Source organism: Vidua chalybeata, chromosome 5, assembly GCF_026979565.1.
Source record: "Vidua chalybeata isolate OUT-0048 chromosome 5, bVidCha1 merged haplotype, whole genome shotgun sequence".
Lineage (NCBI taxonomy): Eukaryota > Metazoa > Chordata > Aves > Passeriformes > Viduidae > Vidua > Vidua chalybeata.
In genome coordinates this window covers 16,691,343-16,710,365 of record NC_071534.1, presented here as the reverse complement: position 1 = coordinate 16,710,365, position 19,023 = coordinate 16,691,343, and the positions used below count along the sequence as shown (strand labels likewise).

The window sequence follows — 19,023 nt, the reverse complement described above, 5'->3', positions numbered from 1 at the left end:
CCCTATACAGGGCCAGACTGGTCTTGGCCTCCCTCCCCCTCTCCACCATCAGGTAGCATTATGTAGCTTCTGAACTCCAACACAAGTATTTCAAAGTCTGACTCAGGATTTCTGCTCTGGTTGATAGCAGATATCTATGGCAAGGTAACACAATACATTCAAGCAAATGCAGTTGTTTTTGGTCCTGGATGTCTGGTTCACCCTGGTGTGCAGGTGTGGTGCTGGAAGCACCTGGTGAAAACACAAGGGCTTTTTTGCATGCAGGAGACTTGGCACATCACTGCCCTCACCACCCTCCATGTTTTGTAGCAACTGCTGAACAAAGCATAGAGTTCAAATGCAAGGGAATATTTTCTTTTTACAGAAAAAAACAAATAAAAACAAATTAACAAAATTGTAACAACAAATGTTATACCCAAAGAATACTCTGGTTTCTCATCAGCCTTTCCAGTTTGAGTCATCTTATTGTCATGCACTGTGCTGCCTCATGCTTGCTTCCTCCAGCCTCACCTTCTTCTGCAGAACCCTGACGTGACCACAGCCTTTTAGCCACGTGCTACTCAAGACTCCCTAACAGAGGGAAGTCCAGCTGCCACAATGGATTAGTGGAGACTTATTTTTCAGTGCTGCCACTGATCCAGTCCCATACTGGCATTCTGTTGCACAGTGGTTTGGCAAATATATTTATCAAGAGGCAAAAGCTACAATGAGAAAAGGGATTTTGCTTTGCCTTCTCTCCCATGCAGTTTGTTCCTGTGAGTTAACACTGGTTTTGTCAGGTCTGTTGTTCTTTCCCCCTTCAGTACTGTCCAGGTTAAGACTTTTGAGCCAGTAAGGTTGTTAATTTAATTTTCCCATCCATAGAAGCAGTGAGGCAGGTCCCGCAGTCCATGGCTGTGCTCCAATCCACTGTGACAACAGGAGCTCGGTGTCCTCCCAGAGAAAGGCAGCTCTCCAGAACCTTTTCCTCACCATTTAACTAAAAAGAAGGAAAGCATAAGATTTTAAGGAGGTAAGTTTCTGCAGTGGGGGCAATACACCCAACAAGACAAGCCAAAGCCTGATAGAGACTTCATATCTCTAAGAACATGCATAAGTAAGCAGAAAATCAGTGAGATACTGAGATGTGTGTAGTACACACATGAAAGGAAGCTTCCAGTCTCACTACAGAAGCACATGCTCTCAAGCAGCTCAACTTCTGACATCAACTGAACTGCACTGGTTGAACAAGGCAGGCTAAGAGCATACACGAATGAGAAGTACATAAGCCTAAGCTATAGCTCATGTTAGTTCAAGTGCTCTGAGTGCCCCAGACGCAAAATAAAAATTCCATCTAATCTGCCTTGCAAGAGCATGGGCATGTGATCAGTAACACTTGTTACTGAAGCACAAGAATTTGGGCACGCAGATCTATTCAGCCTTACTCTTCGTTTAATTTCAGTACATAGTAAGGGAAGAGGATCAGGCTGGGTCTAACATAGAATCAGCAGGCACAGAAGGCAGACTGAACATGAGCACCAGTCAACAATCATACATTTTGCACTGAACTGCCATGCATCCATATATTAAACAAGTAATTAAAACTTTGTCCGAGTCACTTGGACACTAAAAGCTAAGCTTTAAGAAGGAGCACAAATACTCCAGCTACATACATAGGACCCGAACACTTGCTGTACACTAGACACTGCTAAAATGCACACTGTGAAACTGAGCGGCAGCTTTGACAGAGCAGGGATGGATATGTACTGCTTAAGAACTTCCAGGGGCTGCTGCTGTACACTTGTAATTAACAGAAGCTTGTTAATGGATACTTAAGGGTACTCCCCATCACTTCTCAGACTTACCTTAAAAATTACTCCCCCAGTAGAAGAACACGTCAACATGTAATTGCCCTCAGAGTCAAAAGCAAAAAGCCGTCCTCGTGGGAACTGGACTTGCTTGTAGCCACTGTACCCAGACAGAATAAAAGGACCTGTAGCTTCCCTGGGAAGGTCATACTCAGACACCTTCAAGCCACTTTTATGGATATTCCACTGAATAAACTAGAATGAGAAAAAGAGATGACAAAAGCCTATAATGAAATTAACTGGGGTACAAGTGGAGTTGCCATTTTTTGATTTTAAGCAAAATACTGGTATTCCTCACAAAAAGAAGATGGCATTTTGACATCTATATCTAAGTGGCTATATTAGTAAAACAGGCTGCAAAGGCTGTAAGAGTGCCTTCTATCCACGTAAAAGATATGCTCTGCCTTCCTCAAGCACTACTGCCTTTGTATCCTTCCACACTGCATGCAGTACTCTGGTGAGAATTTGCTTAACTCCTCAGCCAAGGTCCCTCCCTGAGTCACACCTCTACTGCTGAAGACTGAGGAACTGCAGAAATCAAAGTGTTTATTACCAACAACAGGGAGCTGCTGACGAGATTTATGCAAAGTGGTCAAGGATATGCTTCCTTGTGAATCCCAGATCTCAAATGTGGTGATGTCAGGGGCAGAAAAAGGTTATCCTCACATGGACTATCTAGGAAAGGGATGTTACCAACAGTAGGATTTGCACACAAGGTCAAAGACAGCTCCAACTATTAATACATTTTTCAGTCACTCTCTCTGCAGATTGCATGGAGCAGGGTGGTACTGCACCACCCTGCTAACCTAAGACTGCAGTTAGCAGCCCACATTTCATCCAGAATCTGAGCGTATCTTTACAGTTGTCCCCATCATATGGAGAAGACTCCAGAAGTGACTTCTCTGCCAACTGACCAGTAGGAGGTCATCCATAGCCTACCTTGCCATCCTCGCCTATGCTGTAGACTGTGTTCTCATCATAGCTGAACTCGACGGAGTAGACCTCTCCATCATGTGCCTTCCAGCTCATGGCGCACTCATGCTGCTGCATATCTGAGGGGAAAACCAGTACTGAACACTCGTACTCACACAGAGCTGAGGTGAGGAGAGGGAGGCCTTTTATGTTCCTGAGGTCTCTGTGCCAGCCCTCCAAACAAGCCTGGGGGAGCCCAATCCAGTTCCAGCACCCTGTGCCTATACTCCTGCTCTCACTTTGGCCACAAAAATCACTGTCTGTAACTACTCGACTTTACAGGGCTGCTCACACAATCACTGTCAACTGCAGGCATTATGCATCCAAGCACCAGTGGCACTCCTCCTCCACTTGTTATCCTGCCCATCCTCCCAGCTGCTGACAGCTCTGTCCTCCCAAAGACCTGGGACTGCAGCCTCCACCTGAGCCAGAAGCAGATTGCCCATTCAAAGGCAGGAGGCCTGGCCTGCCTGTATTGCAAGAGAATAAAACCTGAGAAACACAAATTACTCCCAAAAGGAGGACTGATGTGAAGCCCTTGCATTTAAATGGAAGGTCTCACATGAATTGCTTTCCTCATGACTCAGCCTCTAGTGGTACTGCTATCTGGCACAGCACAAGACCACAGGGCTTAAGGGCAAATTCAGTCTCTTCTTCAGGAGGAGAGAAACAACAAATCCAGCAGCACTACCAGGGTCTCCAGCCAATGTCCTTCAGAAAAAGTCTATGTCAATTCACTCCTGAGAGCTCCTGTGGAGACAATAGCTTCCACCTTGGTCTCCAAGCATATCCTATAGCTGCCTCCCTGCTATGGGCAGCCAGCTGAGGACTAGGGACCATCTCACTACTCAGTTTCACAGAAACATTTAAGTTAGAAAAGACCTCCAAAATAATCAAGCACAACTGTTACTTTAACACTGCCAACTGCACCACTAAACTATACTCCTAAGTGCCACATCTGTAACATCTTTTAAATACTTCCAGGCATGGTGACTCCAGCACTTTCCTGGGCAGCCTGCTCCAGTGCTTGACAATCCCTTTGGTGACAGAAGTTTTCCTAATATCCAATCTAAACTTCCCTTGATGCTGCTTGAGACAGTTTCCTCCTGTCTGATCCCTTGTTACCTGGGAGAAGAGACTGACAACAAACTCCTTTCAGGTAGTTGTAGAAAGCAGTAAGGTGTCCCCTCAGTCTCCTTTTCCCTAAGCTAAAGAACCCCAGCTCCTGCAGCCACTCCTCATGTGCTCCAGACCCTTTACCAGGTTTGGTTTTGTTCTCTGGAGACACTCCAGCCCCACAATGTCTTTCATGTAGTGAGGGGCCCAAAACCCAACATGCTGTTTGAGGTGCAACCTCAGCAGTGCCAAGTGCAGGGGGACAATCCCTCCCCTCATCCTGCTGGCCACACTATTTGTGATACAAGCCCGGATGCCAGTCTTGGCCACCTGGCCTTACAGCTGGCTATCAAGCAATACCCCCAGGTCCCTTTCCACTGTACCAAAGAGACGAACAATCCCATCCGCAGCCCCGGTGACCAGAAGGTTGCCATTGTGGTTGAAGGCTGTGCAGTTAATAGCAATGGGCTCAGGCTCCAGGGAGAACTGCAGCTGGAAGGGAAAATCTGCATTAATGCTGAGAAATGGAGCTGGGGGTACTGAAGAGCTGAACTCCAGGGGAAGGAAGAAAGAAAGATGGTATTTAGTAACAAGAACTCTGGTTTGGAGCCCTACACCTCTAATGACTACAGACTTCAAGGTCTGGCAGCAGCATTTTACTGTGACACTAAACCAGCAATTCACCTCAGCCAAGCCACAGCTTTCTTGGCCATGGCCTCAAGGTTGCAAAACCAGCTTCTGGCAGGCATTAGCTTGAGTATGTTGCTTTCTCCTACATGTCAGGGACAGCACTTCACTTAAAAACAGGGAAGGCAAGGGAAACAGCAGCAACGAAAACCCTTCAGTACAGCTCAGCTGGAGAAAGCCTCAGCAAAGCATCATTCAATCCACTTGGGATATTTCCAGTCACAAACTGTGCAGCCAGGATAGAAACAAGGCCATGGACTATTCTGAAGAATTCATCAGAAAAATCCCAATGCACCAATAAAACAAAAAAACTTCACCCAACCCAGCAGCTACTTACATTATTTATTTTTATCCTGAATGTGACAGAGGGGAAAGGAGGAAGGAGGAAAAAGAAGGGTATTGAAAAGAAAGTCAGCATAATTTAGAAAGAGGGCTCCTAGACACTGAAACAGAAAACACTCATTCTCAGCAAGCAGACTGAGAAAGGAAAGAAACCCAGCAAGTACCTGCTGTTTCATCGTCTTAGTGTCCCACAACAGCAGCTTCCCAGGAACTTGGTTCATGCTTTTGCCCCCAGAGTTGATTACTGAGAAGTCAATGTGGGAGACAGGGCTCTGGGCTGCTGCAGAGCAGACAAAGGAGGCACCACTTGGGCTGCAGGCAAGCGAGAGGATCCTGGAACACAGACACATGGTGTGAATCACCTCTCTCCCGCAGCTGCCTCAAGCAAAACACACCTACAAGCTCTCCCATTAAGACTCTGCAAGACAGGGTGCACTGTAAAGGAGGGCAGGATTCATGTGCTTAGTTTTTGAGTGTCTCCCATTTACCTGAGCAGTTTTACACTGCTCAGGCAGGGACTGCCCTCTAGATGAAGGCTGAATAGTTCTGCAGTTGCAGAAAAGCAGCAGGAACATTGAGATGTTTACTATTAAAACCAACACCATTTATTTATATTTATATACAGAAATCAGTATTCCAGAGTTACCTGGGCATATCCTCATCAATGCTGATTTCACAGAGATTCTTCTTTGCTTCAGTGTCATAAAGACGAACTGTCCCGACCCCACTGCCAAGCAATAGCTTGAAACCAGCAAGGAAGTAGATGGGAAGAGTGTGAGTGAGCAGTACAATGATGCTGACCAGCAACTACCAAGACTTAGTAATTTTTTTTTCTATTTATGCATTCAGACTAAATATTACTCCATTATGGTACATCCTGTCTTCCTGTGCAATCACACTGAGTAGGACTACTCCAAAGCTACAGAAGTCAGAGTAAAAACCCTGCTTCCCAGTGAAAAAAAGATCTAATAGGCACCAAGGTGGCATAAACACCACTTTCTAGATCATGGCTCAACCCTACAGGATGCAAAACATGTATGAAGTCTCAATATCTAGGGGTCCAAGGAAAGAGAAGCTTAAGATTGTTAACTGTGTGCTAAAGAGAAAATCAAGCAGAAGCCAACTCCTTTCACCCATGGGAGGATGAAATCATCCAGAAAATGCTTTATCAATGGTGGTAAAATTTCAATTAGAATTTAAGTCATGAAGAGATGCATTATAAAAGAAAATTGAGCAAGCCAGATCTTTGTCACTTCAGTGCCTAATTTGCTGGTGAATCCTAAATGTATTTCAGAATGAAGAATCTTTCCGTTAGCAAGAAAGAAATAAACTCCACAAAGCAGAAGAAACATCATCACAACAAACAAAGAGCAGCAACTGCATTGACAACTTGCTTTCTAAAAGCCAAAGAAGAGACAAGCTGTAGCACCAGGTCTCCACAGGTGGCATTTCAGAGTTAGCAAGCCACATTGTCAGTGACAAAATGTGAAAAATACTGCCTCATTTGCAGGCCAACCTTCTCATACAGCCCTGTATCTGCCAAGGGAGGGCATGAAACACTAGCAACAGCTCAAGGACTCAAAGGAATGCATAGCATTTAAGGCTCCTCTCTAGTAACAGAACTAGAGAAAAAGGGATATTGGAAACATTTAAACTTCCATGTTATTTAAACAAGCTCCAAGCTCCTTATGCACACACAAACCCTCAGCTCTTAAGACACCAGTCTAGAACTGGCCATGGAGATTTTTTTACACCTTTTTAAGCACAAGTAAAATGCCACCCCCACAACTGTTTCCCCTTCTCTGCTGCTGGCTCAGTGTATGAGTAAAGGTCCACAGTTCTCTGCTGCAGGCCTCCCCCAAGCTGTTGTACTCGGTTGTCTCTGCCTATCTTTACAAGTTTCTGTGTGATCTGTGTGAAGACAGGCATTTCTCTCAAAGGCACTACTATCCTGTAGCTGTACCCACACTGCACTTCAGAATTTCTGTTTCAGGGCAAGCAGTGGTGAACTCCTTGCTCAATACAAAGCATACAGTCCCCACTCTAGTTCTTTTTGGACCCTAGAGGCTTTGGTTCCTGTGTCCCCCTAGAAGTGGAAGCTAACTGCTGCCCCAATCTTATGCACAGTGCAGCTGTCTAGAAGTGAACATGCAACACGTAGCAACGTGGCCCCAAGTCATGTGGTGCACTTCCACATGCAGACTACTCACCAGCCGATCACGCTTGGTGGCCCATTCCAGGGACAGCAATGGAGATTTGGAAATGGATGAAGCTTTCGTTTGCATTATGGGGTTAAAAGACCAGACTTTGATGACCCCATCCACATCCAAGCTGGCCACCCTCCGTCCAGAACAATCAACCCTGTGTGTAGAATGAAACTGATGGGATGTTTTTCTCCCTCAAATTCTTAGATGTAACCTACTAATCCTTCTTTTCCTGGCCACACACCAGTTCCTTCTGCAGGAATTAGAACTTCTTTGTACTACTTCCTGCTCACTTCACAGTAACTGGCACAACAAAGCCCATTAAGCTCCAGACATAAGGCATAATGCCCTTAAGCAATATCTGCTTTCCAAGGGAGTTTCTTCTTGGCTAGCATTGCCCAATCACAAATACCTCAGTCCAAAAATCTGTCCTTTTTCACATGTAGCACAAGCTACATGCTATTTTCAGTCACACCAACTTGACTGCCCAACAACTGAGAGTACATGTCCAACGTGCTGGACAGAACAGAGGCTGGGAGAAAGAGGCCAGACACAGCTGATCCTTCTGCAGAGGCTTCTACAAGACAGTCCTCTTCTGCCAGTGCATTACCTGCAGTACATGATGGATGAATGGTGCTCCCCATACTCCTCCTGGCTCAGGACGATGAAAGGCTGTTCCTGCCGAACTCCCACAGCCTCTGCACTGCTGCCAGGCATTTTGGTTGAAGTCTCTGTTTGCTCAGCATGCAGCTCTGAGAATGGTTCTGCCTCAGCTATGCTAGTATCTGTTTTCTTCTCAGCACTTTGGCCCTGAAGGAAGAAATCCTGTGTGAAATACAAGGAAGCAGCTCCATATCAAACTCCTCAGCTACCCCAGCCTGCTGGGAGAAGAAAAAAAAAAAAAAAAAAGCTGCAACAAAACAGGAGCATTGTCAGCCCAACACTCCTTCTGCTAGGGACCTTTCTGAGTAGAAGGATCATGTGTTGCACAACTGCACTATTTAATATGACCTGCTTAGTTGTTGAGTCCTTTATATGCCCCTCCCTGTGCCCAGCTATATATTTTCCTGTAAGAATTAAAAGAACTGCAACATTTCTAGCATACCTCAGCCAATATCAGAGGCCCATTTACATGCCATTAGAGCACAGATTCACAAGAAAATCAACATATTTTAAGGAATTCTTGCATTCAGCAATACAAGTTAAGTCTGTACAATATGCAGTTCAGCAAACCTGCACAAAAACTTGGCTCTCAAGCCCTAGTGGATGGATTATCTTCATCTGCCAGAGATTTAAGACTGTGCACAGTGGAGTCACCATTGCAGCCACCTGACTGATGACAACAGTAGAGCTGACACATGAGTCCAAAAGCTTAAAACCCAATTTGACAGGGCAGACAGAACAAAAGGAGTTTTAGGAAGTGACAGTATCTGGATAAGACAAGATCTGCACTGCAGAAATATTTGGAAGCAGCTTAGTCTTCTCTTGCCACCAGAAGTTGAACAAGAAGCAGATACAGCACATAAGGTGGTAAACCATCTGCTAGCATTCTCTTGATAAACCATCCTCTGAAAGCTAAGTGTCCCCAAAATGGTACTGATGATTATGAACTCCTGTTCTGTAACACATGCTTGCCTAATTTACCGTAGCTTCTCATCAGGACCAATGGATCAAGCAGTGCATAATCTAATCATCTGAAATCACAGAGCTGGAAAAGACTGGGAAATAAATCCAAGAATTATTCTGATAGTTAATGTGGGGAGGTAACAACCAGTGAATGACAATCATATGAAAGAAAACAGCACCATCTTTCAGTTTCCTTTTTGCTCACATGCTTTGAGTACAAGAGAAAGTTAGAGTATCAAGCTTCCTCAAGGGCACAAGGACCAATCTTTACACAGCCCAAAAATCACTGCCTTAACCTGGAACATTATAGAAAAAATTAAGTGAAAGGAAACTTACTGGGAAATCGGGCTTTGCAATTTTCCAACCAATGCTGAAAGAGTTTTAGATGAATCATGAATAAAAAAGTTCTCTCAAGGCCTTGAATGCTGAGTGATAGAGTAACATCTCTTTAACCAGCACTCCCACGCACAAAACAGCCACACATTGGCCAACAGGCAACAGTCCCTCAGCACTGTCTCTCCACAAGGCAGAATGTCTCATACACACAAAATAACAACTGCTGAGATGCTGCCTGTGCTCTGTATTTTTTAACAACATGGCTGCTGAAAGCCAGACAACACACAGGTGAACAGAAGCAGTGTGCTGACCTTCAGCAGTTAAAATTCAGGACACAGTTTTATTATTTCGTTAGATTTTTAAGTAGGGCACACCCCCAGGCAAAACTGCAACAGTAAAGTAAAAAAAAACTCCAAAAGCAAATGTTTCTCGGAAAGCAACAAGTTCCATTCCTATCCAGGAAAATGTTATATTAGTTTTCATTGTCCCACACTGAGCCTGTATAAATCAAGCATAAGAACCTACAGGAAGAGAACTCACTTTGGCTGGATGAGTGAGCCAAGTTCATTACCACTGAGGAATGGGGATTTTAACAAGGTATTTGAACACAACCATTGAAAGTGAATGAAACCTTAATGAAGCCTCAGGACCAGGCTGTTGAAAAACATGGAGAAAAGAGACAATTCTTCTTCCACCTGAAATGCCAGTACTGATTAACTTCCAGGGACACAGAAATAAACCAAGAGTAGAAGGAGTTGATTAATTACAGACATTAACCTTTGATAAAGTTATTTCTGACTAGCAATTCCAAAGCTTAAAGGAAACACTTGCACTTGTTTTACCACTTAGTTTTACAGAAATACAAGCCTTCTGCCTCCCAGCCCTGCAGTGCTGACAGTACCTGGAAGGTCCCTTTTGACAACAGTTCCTTCCTTTCTTTCCCATGCTCTTGCAAGCGCTTCTGCCGCTGCTGCATGGAACTGGACTCGCCTGCCACTAAACCACTGAAGTGGCTCTTCCCATCCTTACAGCTCACTGTTCCTTCTTTTCCTTTGGCACTCTGAAAAGCACAGAAGTGATTGGACAAAGTTATGCGCCTAGTAGGCTGCAGAACAAGGAGCAAAAAAGCAGCAAAGCAACCAAACACTTGCAAGGGCTCCACATATTGATAAGCTCTTAGATAACAATAGCTGTTCTTGTGCTGCATTCAGGCCCAGCATACATTTGCAAGGCAGAAAAGGACATTTAATTTTTCAGGTGGAAGCAAAAGCTTGGAGCAGTGCCATGCTGCAAGTTAACTCCTTGGAGACTGAGCAAGTTTCAGTTGAGAATTACCTGGTGATTTGTTGTTTCTTTCTTCCCTAGCAGCATACTGCCAGTCTGCATTGGAGAAGCTCCACTTGAATGGGTTGGTCTGGAAGGGCCCTTTTTACTTTGGGAGAGAAAAGAGGACAGAAAGCCTCCCCGGGACTGAAGAGAATGTGCTGTACTTCTCTGATTGCAGGTCATATCACTAATGAAAAAAAAACAAAACACCACCAAATAGAGTATGAAAGTGAGGCAACCTGCCCAAAGACCACCCAGCTGAGTCAAGTGGCAGCTGTTTGAAGCACTGGAACATTCATTTCCAAGCCAGTGCACCACTATGCACTAAAAACCTATTTGAAAATATCCTGTTAGTGCCTGGAGCAGGTCATTACAGTTACTGTAACCAAAAGCTCCTTTCTCAGAGATGCCACTGAGACAGTGAGCTCAGACTGTTGCTGAATCCCCTGTAGAGCCACCTAAAACTCCTTCCACTCCATCTGGTTTGTTTAGAAAGACCCTAAGGGAAAGACAGGGGAATTCAGATTTCTGTAGAACTTATTCAGATAGGATTCTCAATTCAAAGCATAAAACAGACCTACTTTGAGAGACATTCAGCATCCAATATTTCACTGAACACCCTTTGATAAACAGCAAGTTATGTTCAACAATTTTATGGCACAAGCCTTCAATATCTCAAAATCCAGACCCAAAGAAAATAAGAGAGCTACAGCCCATTTCTGTGATTATAAACCCCTCCCTTCTCAGTCCACAATGCCAAGAGCAGCAGCTGCTTCCCAGAACACTACTGTGTGACCTCACTCTGCTACAGCTTCCTCTGAGAGCAGAGTGGCAGCAAGGGCAAGGGGAATACAATAATCTTCACTGTCTCTATCCACTCTTCAAGGATGGAACTATTCTACCAAAGCTGGGCTTTGGGTTAAGCAGAGACACGAAAATAAGCAACTGAACTGGTCCCCAGACTAAGACATAAGCTGAACATGCAAGAAATGCCACTTCCTAGGCAATTTTTTCTAATTCAAATGGACAAAAATAAATACAGGAATAAATTACCCCATCCCTCATGTCACACTCCTCCATACACACATATAGCATCAGGGCTTTCCACAAAGTTAAAAAAAAACATATCACAAACTAAACTCTGTAGCCTGTACTGTGCAAAGACTGCGGAGCTGTCACCAAGATAGTTCAATAAACACTTAAGTCTATTTAATCAAACACATTTTAGATTAAAACATTTTGTGTATAGTACCTGCTACAACTTCTATCTGTCACTGGCAACAGGATAATTTAATCAATCCTATTCCTGTCCTGTACTGGGGTAAAAAAATAACAGTTAAAGAAGCTGTATCACTGTATATGTTGCCTAATTTCCAGAGATAGGCACAAAATACATGTAGCCATAAAACACACTTTTAACTGCAGCAAGTTCATGGGGAAATCTGTGCATAACTGAGCCTCACAGAAGAGAAGCTCTTTCTCCCCTGACTTTGCAAAAGCAAGAACACATCCCTGTGTAACAAGAATCCCTTTGGGACATACAGTAACAGTATCTACAAAACAACACAGGGCATTAACCTATGGCACTGCAGGCACTCAAGTAAATTGGAATCAAGAGCCAGTCCACTTCATTTGAGCAATACTGCAGGTACTGCACTGCTTTCAGAGCCCTAGATGCCCAGAACACCTTGGTGCAATGCTGACAGCAGAGCAGAATCACTTCCATGTGTGCTTGGGCTCTCACTAGTTTGCAAGAACCTCCCAAAAGATGGGAGGAACACCTGTCATGAATTCCATTAAACCTACTTAGATCACCATAACTTCTGCCTGGATGTCTTTCTGCATTGAATCCCAGGGCAGGGGACATGGAAATGACCCTCCAGGAACCTCCCTGACCCAACAAAAGCATCAGAGCCTGTCCCCAGCTCTTCTCCTGCAGGCACTCACAGCTCAGAGTCCCCCAGTCGATCCATGTTGGCCACATATGCAGGCAGCTTGTGATGCATAACTGTTTGTTCCACCTCCAGTTCCTCTTTCTTCATGCGGGAGGATTCAGCCTGCAGAGCGAACAGCTACGACAGGAAAAAAGAGCCAAGTAAACACAGGGTCACTGAGATTCACCTCCTTCCCACTCACTGAAGTTGTTTACTCCTTTTATTTCATCAGCTCTAGAAGGGTGGGGAAGGAAAAAAGTTGCTCTGACCGGCTGAACACCACATTAGTCCAATTAGTCAAAACAATCAGTACTTTGGGCACATGAAACTGGAGCCTACTTAAAACCCTTCATCCCTCTCCTCGGGCTGGCTGTGGGGACATTAGTGGTGCTGGGAAACAAGAGCTGGCCAGGGCAGAGCTTGCCAGTCCCTCTCCGTGCAGGCAGTTTGAGGCCAGGGCGATGCAGGCACAGAGCCTAGAAGGTAATCTTCTTCCCACAGCCAAGGGTTTGCTGAAGTGGCACGGTGCACCCAGGTCAGTGAAACCAGGTCACCCTGAAATCCAGCTCCATACCCTCTGCAACTCCTTCCCAAGGATGATAGTGAGATTCATCCCCACATTACAGAGAAAGAAAACCATCTTTTTTTCCCTTTAGTACAGAGGAACCTCATGATGCAGCTTTCTGGAACAGATTTGGTTTATGCCTGTGACTCTTACACAAACAGTTTCTCAGGCTTTTCTGTTTCTGTACATTTGTTTTTCTTTTTAACACAGTATTTAAGGAAAGAAAATACAGGGAGAAAAATGAGCTTTAGAAATCTAGCTTGCTATTTACGTATTTCCATTGTTTCAGCAGCATAAAACAGAATCACTACTTAATTTCAGCTAGCATAAAATTCCATATTTATTGACATCCTTTTTTAAAACCTGTATTCTAGAGGTAGCTGATTCCCCCTCTGACCTGAGGAATGGACTAAAAGGGAAAGTCTAGTTTTACTGCTGTCAATTTGCCAGAAAACTTTTATCCAGACTGCAAATGATATCAGCCATGGTATCAGCCAACTGGCAAAAAACAAACCATAGGTTTAATCTGACAAAAAATAAAAAAAACCAAAATTTGAGGAAATAAAAGTTCTATTGCAAAACATACCTCATCCTCTGTCCCTATTCACTGACCATCTTTGCAGAACCTTCCTGTCAATGTTTGACTGACCTTCTAACTCCATCCAGTACACAGTGACAAATCTTGGGTTTTTTTTCCCAACTGCCTCCTTTTTGAAATCAATTATTCTATTTTACATGTATTTCTAGGACAGTGTTGAACAGCTATTAAAACAGTACAAAGAGGAAACACAACATTCAACAATGTTTTGTAACACAGGAGGTAAAGTACAAACTTTACTGAAGTATTTATACAGAAAGAACTTTTCTTGGTATTTTTGAGGAAGCGAAATTAAAGTTCTGCTTACATGAATAAGCCTTCCTATTTGTATGTGATAATCCACATGTGATCTATAGTTTAGAAAGTTCTTAAACTGCAGATTTCACAAATTTTCCTAACAGAAGTTATACTTGGAAATGACTGACCCGTGTTACACCCTTTCTGTAAGTATCTGCTGATGATACTGTCAAACACAAGACATGGAGCCTGGCAACATTTTGTCTGAACTAACAGACTCTTCTTATGGTTTACTATAAGATCTAGAGTTGGGAAACAGACATTCACAACATTTCCATTAGTTGGTCTAAATTGCTTTAAGTACACATTCAAACATGGCGAGAGGGCCACTTCAGAAATAACAGTTTCTGTCTCTTTGCCAGAATTTACTGTCCATTTGCTTCTATTTCTCTATCAGCTAAAATCTGGAAGTGACTGAATACTATTCACAACATCAGCCATACTTCCTTTCCAACCCATTCTATAACTCTACAACATACATCCTTAACCTGCCACCAGTTTCATCTTGTTTTGACTTTGCAGTGTAACAGAAAACAAGTTTGTATAGTATTCAGTATTCAAGTTTGTATACCTGTCAGACAGCACAGGGAGGAGAGACAATCGCCTCCAGCAGAGGGATAGGAATATTCTAAACACACATTTCACAATATGATCACAACCCTAAGTTTGCTGGAAAGAATTGAAAGATAAATTAAAATAAAATAAAGGACTTAAAGAATCTGCCTTAGAATAACTGCATCAAACAGAACAGTTACAATATTCTCGAATGGATGGAATCAATTTTACAAAACTCACATCACACAGTCAGCAGCTAAAGAGTGATCTCAGTTCTGACCTTATGCCGCAGCGATTCGTTTTCTTCTTGTATGAGACTGGTTCTGAGACATTCAGCTTCGAAGTTCAGTATGACTGGAACTGGTAAGCAATGTTAAAGAAAATCAAGGTGATAACTCGTGTGCACCTGGCTTAATTCTAAAAGCCAGCACTTCATACCAGTCATGTCTCCGTAAAAACAAAGTCCATACAATTAGCAAAAAGTATGTGCACGACCAGAAGACCAGCAACAGCTTAATTACTTAAGCCAACTTTTTACTTTGCTGTTGCACGAACTATTTCATGTGAACTTTGCAAGGATTTTTAGATTATTTCTTTTTAGAGTCAGATGTGGAGGGCAAGACAGATTCTATTACTGCTTTACTGTACACTGAAGAAACAGTTCAAGATGAGCTGTATTCCAGCTGCAGCATAAGCCTGCCCATCACCAAACAAGACAGAACTCTGTAGCATGGGGCTAAAAACTTATTCCTGCCAAAAATCAACTGCTCTATTATAATGAGCTGTCACTAGGCAATGTTGTGAACATAATGTACCCAAAGAAGGATTGAACAGAAGATGTCAGTACAGTTACGGATTATGACCCAAGGCTGTATGACTGTTTTGTACTATGTCAAGCAAAGAGTAAAATCATTTCAGAACAAGATGTGCACAAGATTTCTAGTGACTAGCATCAGGATGATTCAGCACCAGCAACAACCACAATTGTTTTGCCCAGGGAATACCACATATCATCAGATAATTGAGCAGTAACTATTCCAACACCCTCTGGTAAACACCAACTTTCTATTAAGTCTTGGCTGTAAAAAATTACCTGAAAGCAGGAAGTTCCACAGTACTATATCCTTGGCATAATTGTTGAAAGTATAACACCAGGGGCAAGGGAGATTTAACTATTAGTTAAAAAGAAGGATATGCATGCACTGAAATAAGACGCTCAGGAAGTTGTGCAGAGACACGATGAACGTATCTGCCCACTGGCGTGAGAAATAGGTAGCAAAGCTGGGGTTGGAGTCTGGAGCAGGGAGGAAGGGCAGGACAAACCAATCCTTCCACTCTGCCTGGTTCTGGAGCTCGGAGGCCTGCTTGAGGAAAAACTCCTGCGCCTTGTCATTGCGGCCATTCTGAAACACAGCAAGAAGAATAGGGCTCACACTTCCATTAATGCCACCAGATTAGGTCTAGGAACATTTCCTTTTGTTATAAACACAATAACAAGTATTTTCACCACCCTGACACAGCAAGTGATTAGTTACAGATTCACTAGGAAACAAAAGAATCCCAAATACACTAGGAGAAGCTCACAAATGCACTTAATCCAACCTTCTTTCTAGTCACCACAATCCTGTTTAAGGGCCGAGACCAATCGAACCAAACGCACTGATTTCAGTTAAACCAGTGCAGAGTGCACTGACATGAGACATGAGCATTCATACACAGGACCAAAGTATAATTCAAATCACATAATGTCTACAGCACATACAGCTTGTAAAGGTTTCCATCTGACACATTATTCAGACAGGACTGTCACACCTCAGGGTAAACACATGGCAAAACAAACCATGAAAAAGCACACTTCTGGAAAGATGTATTAGATTTTGACTCATCCACCAACACCCAGATCTACAGTCAGCGAATGGAACCAAGAAGAATCAAGGGGAGAACATACTCCATTGACTTTTCAGGGTTTGAACAGAAAAAAATCTCTGTTTCATTTTAAGCTCATTATTTTCTGTCCTACTCAAAGCAAGCAAAGAGACATTCATTTTCTCTCGTATATTTCCTTGTTTCAGTTTGAACCTTGTGTTCTCTGCCAGTATCTAAGTTAACTGAGCAGGACTGAGCTAGCAGTACTGTTATTCTTTCTGAGGGAACCTGTCTTTATGTGAGTGTGAATATCTTGCACCCAGCAAATCATGTTTCCCTGTTGCTCGTGTTTCCCTATCCTGCACACAAGCTCGTCATGTGAGTCTGCATCAAACTCCATGCTACACTGCTGATCATGACACATGAACTGCTTGCTCTTAATCCAGCAGGCCTGGCAGAGGCTCACAAAGGTAGTTTATTGCTTTGGTTTCAGAGACCAGGACCTTTATAAAGTAGCCTAAAAATCAAACACTACCTGAATAGCATGGACAAGGTAGTATCGGAATAAACTGGTTTTCAGCTTGTTCACTGTTGGCCGATACACGTCTTCCAAACGGCTGAAAAGGCGTCGGTCCAGATAACTCCAGTAATCCCGCAGGGCAGCCAGATCGTAGCTCTGAACAAACTGCTGCAGCTGGTCCACTATCTTATCCACCTAAAGAGGGCAAAACAGGGAAGACTTCAGTCATGTGAGGGCTCTTGAGGCACAAGACTTTCTGTAACTTAGTGCTGAGAAGCTTTAACTGCGTAAGTAGTACGGTACAATCCTTATGCATTAGCTATTTTCTAATCCTGGAAACACTCTGCATTTTGCATTAGCGGTCTTCCACTCTGCAGCGCTTTGCAAATGAAGGAAAAAGAAATATGACAGTGCATAGCCAAACAGATTTTGACAGAAATATCACATTTTGTTGAATCCAACTGATGGAGTTTTTTGCAAGTAAGCAAAACTTTCCACCTCCTTTAAAAGTTTCTTGATAATAACAAAAAAAAAAAAGATTAAATGTTTAAAACTCAAGTGCAGCACATGAAAAAGAAGTATTATTTTTAGACTAAAAAGAAAAATACCTGCATTTAGCCAAAACAAAGAGGAAGTCAGTTCTGCTCCATTGCAATTTTTGAAGTACCTTTATCTTTAGTAACATCATCTACTAACAAGGCAAGCATAAAATTTTGCAGAAGGATATTTTTTTGTCATTATGTCTCATTGGAAATCATTTCTGGAATATGAATAAGGCAGAATGGTAGTGTGGGAACAGATTTTTTGTTCAATGGTTTCTGATGGCCAAGACAGGCATCAGAAAAAGAAAAAGCTGCATCCTGTATAAAATTAAACTAAGGTTGTTTAATATGTGGTTTGCTCTCCCTTCATCACTTAGTATCTTAGGACATACCCAACTTTTATCTCTGCAGCTTCCTACAGATATAGAAAACTGAAGTTTGTGACCCCAGCAGACCCTTCTTGGACAAAATGCAGATTAAGTCACCAGCAAAGTGCTGGTGTTTTATAAAATAAAAGCAACATGCTTTATTAATGATAAAAGTAGTGCTTATATTGTTGGTCAAAGAAAAATCTGACTGTTCAAAGCACTACATTCAGTGCCCAAAACTGTTGCTACAGGAACACAAAGCTCACACAATGGACTGAAACTGTATTTTTGAGACTGGCACATTCTGCGCCAATTTCCACGCGTTAGTCAAGGCAGCTGGTACTCAAGACATACAAACTAAAGAGCGGAGCTGTAAAGTCGCTGGATAAAAATCCCATGACCGAGAAAATATGCAGGCAAAGGAATGTCTTCCTGCCCTCTCGGTCCGCGGCTCTCTTCCGTTCTTCTCGCCTCCAAGCGGAGAATCCGCCGGCGGGTCACACAGGTCGGCGCAGGGTCTCCAGACGGCCGGGCTGGCCAGCGGCGCGGGGCGGCTGCCGGGAGCGGCAGCCCCTGGCTCGGAAGGCAGGCAGGGGGATGGAGCCCCTGTCCTGCGCTGACGGCGCCCTGGAGCCGAGCGGGAGGGGAGCCTTCAGCCGGCTCCATCCCCCCGCCAGGAGGCTGCGCGTCCCTAAGGGCGGCAGGGCGGGCCGGGCGGCTCCGGGATGCGGGATCCCGCCTGTGCGGCCGGCCGGGCCCCGGCGCCCAGCCCTGCCCAGCGGGGCCGGGGCGGTCGCTCTAGCGGGGAAGCGCGGAGGCTCCGAGAGCTCCCTCCGCCGCCAGGCCCGCTCCCCTCGCCCAGCCCCTGGAGCGCGAAGAGGCGCCCGCGGCCCGCCCGGGGAGCGCGTCCTCCCTGGGGTGCACCCGCGCCCAGCGCCCCGTCGGGAACGGGGACGCGGTCGCCGCTCACCCGGAAACCCTTCTCCCGGTCCGCCTTGATTTCGGCGTCCAGCTGCTTCAGGGCGGCGGTGAAGCCGCGGAAGAGCAGATACTCCCGCACCAGCTCGTCCGTACGTTCCGCTGCCGCCGCCATGGGGACCCGCGGCGGCGCCGCCGGCTCCGCCCGCCCACGGGCGGGGCGGGGAGGGGTTGACCCGGCCCGGCCCGGCCCAGCACCGGCGGGACTACAACTCCCAAAGTGCCTTGCCCGCCTGCCTCTTCCCTGCCCCACTGTCCACCCTGCAGGCGCGTCCAGCCCGCGTTTTTCCCGCCTTCTGATTGGTCGCCGCCGGGCGCCGGCTGCGTGCCGATTGGCCGTCCGC

At 44.6% G+C, this 19,023-nt stretch overlaps 1 protein-coding gene across 1 annotated transcript; it reads right to left on the bottom strand.

Annotated features, from left to right (window-relative positions):
• Positions 1 to 332: 332 nt before the first annotated feature.
• Positions 333 to 18,834, bottom strand: WDR91 (WD repeat domain 91). Its single transcript, XM_053943157.1, has 15 exons — positions 18,672 to 18,834; positions 16,807 to 16,986; positions 15,601 to 15,808; positions 14,686 to 14,768; positions 12,404 to 12,528; positions 10,466 to 10,643; positions 10,032 to 10,190; positions 7,779 to 7,978; positions 7,175 to 7,325; positions 5,611 to 5,705; positions 5,129 to 5,297; positions 4,319 to 4,427; positions 2,787 to 2,899; positions 1,845 to 2,042; positions 333 to 979 (listed from the first exon to the last, which is right to left on the bottom strand). Exons 1-15 carry the CDS (start codon positions 18,792 to 18,794, stop codon positions 815 to 817), a joined length of 2,256 nt encoding a protein of 751 aa, XP_053799132.1. The 5' UTR covers positions 18,795 to 18,834; the 3' UTR covers positions 333 to 814.
• Between the last annotated feature and the right edge of the window lie 189 nt (positions 18,835 to 19,023).

Coding starts and splice junctions, on each gene's coding strand:
- WDR91 (XM_053943157.1), bottom strand. CDS start 18,794: ATGGCGGCGGCAGCGGAACGTACGGACGAGCTGGTGCGGGAGTATCTG. Junction 14,769..15,600: donor CGTCTTATTTCAGTGCATGC/ATATCCTTCTTT, acceptor AACATTGCTTAC/CAGTTCCAGTCATACTGAAC. Junction 5,706..7,174: donor CCACCAAGCGTGATCGGCTG/GTGAGTAGTCTG, acceptor GCTGGTTTCAAG/CTATTGCTTGGCAGTGGGGT.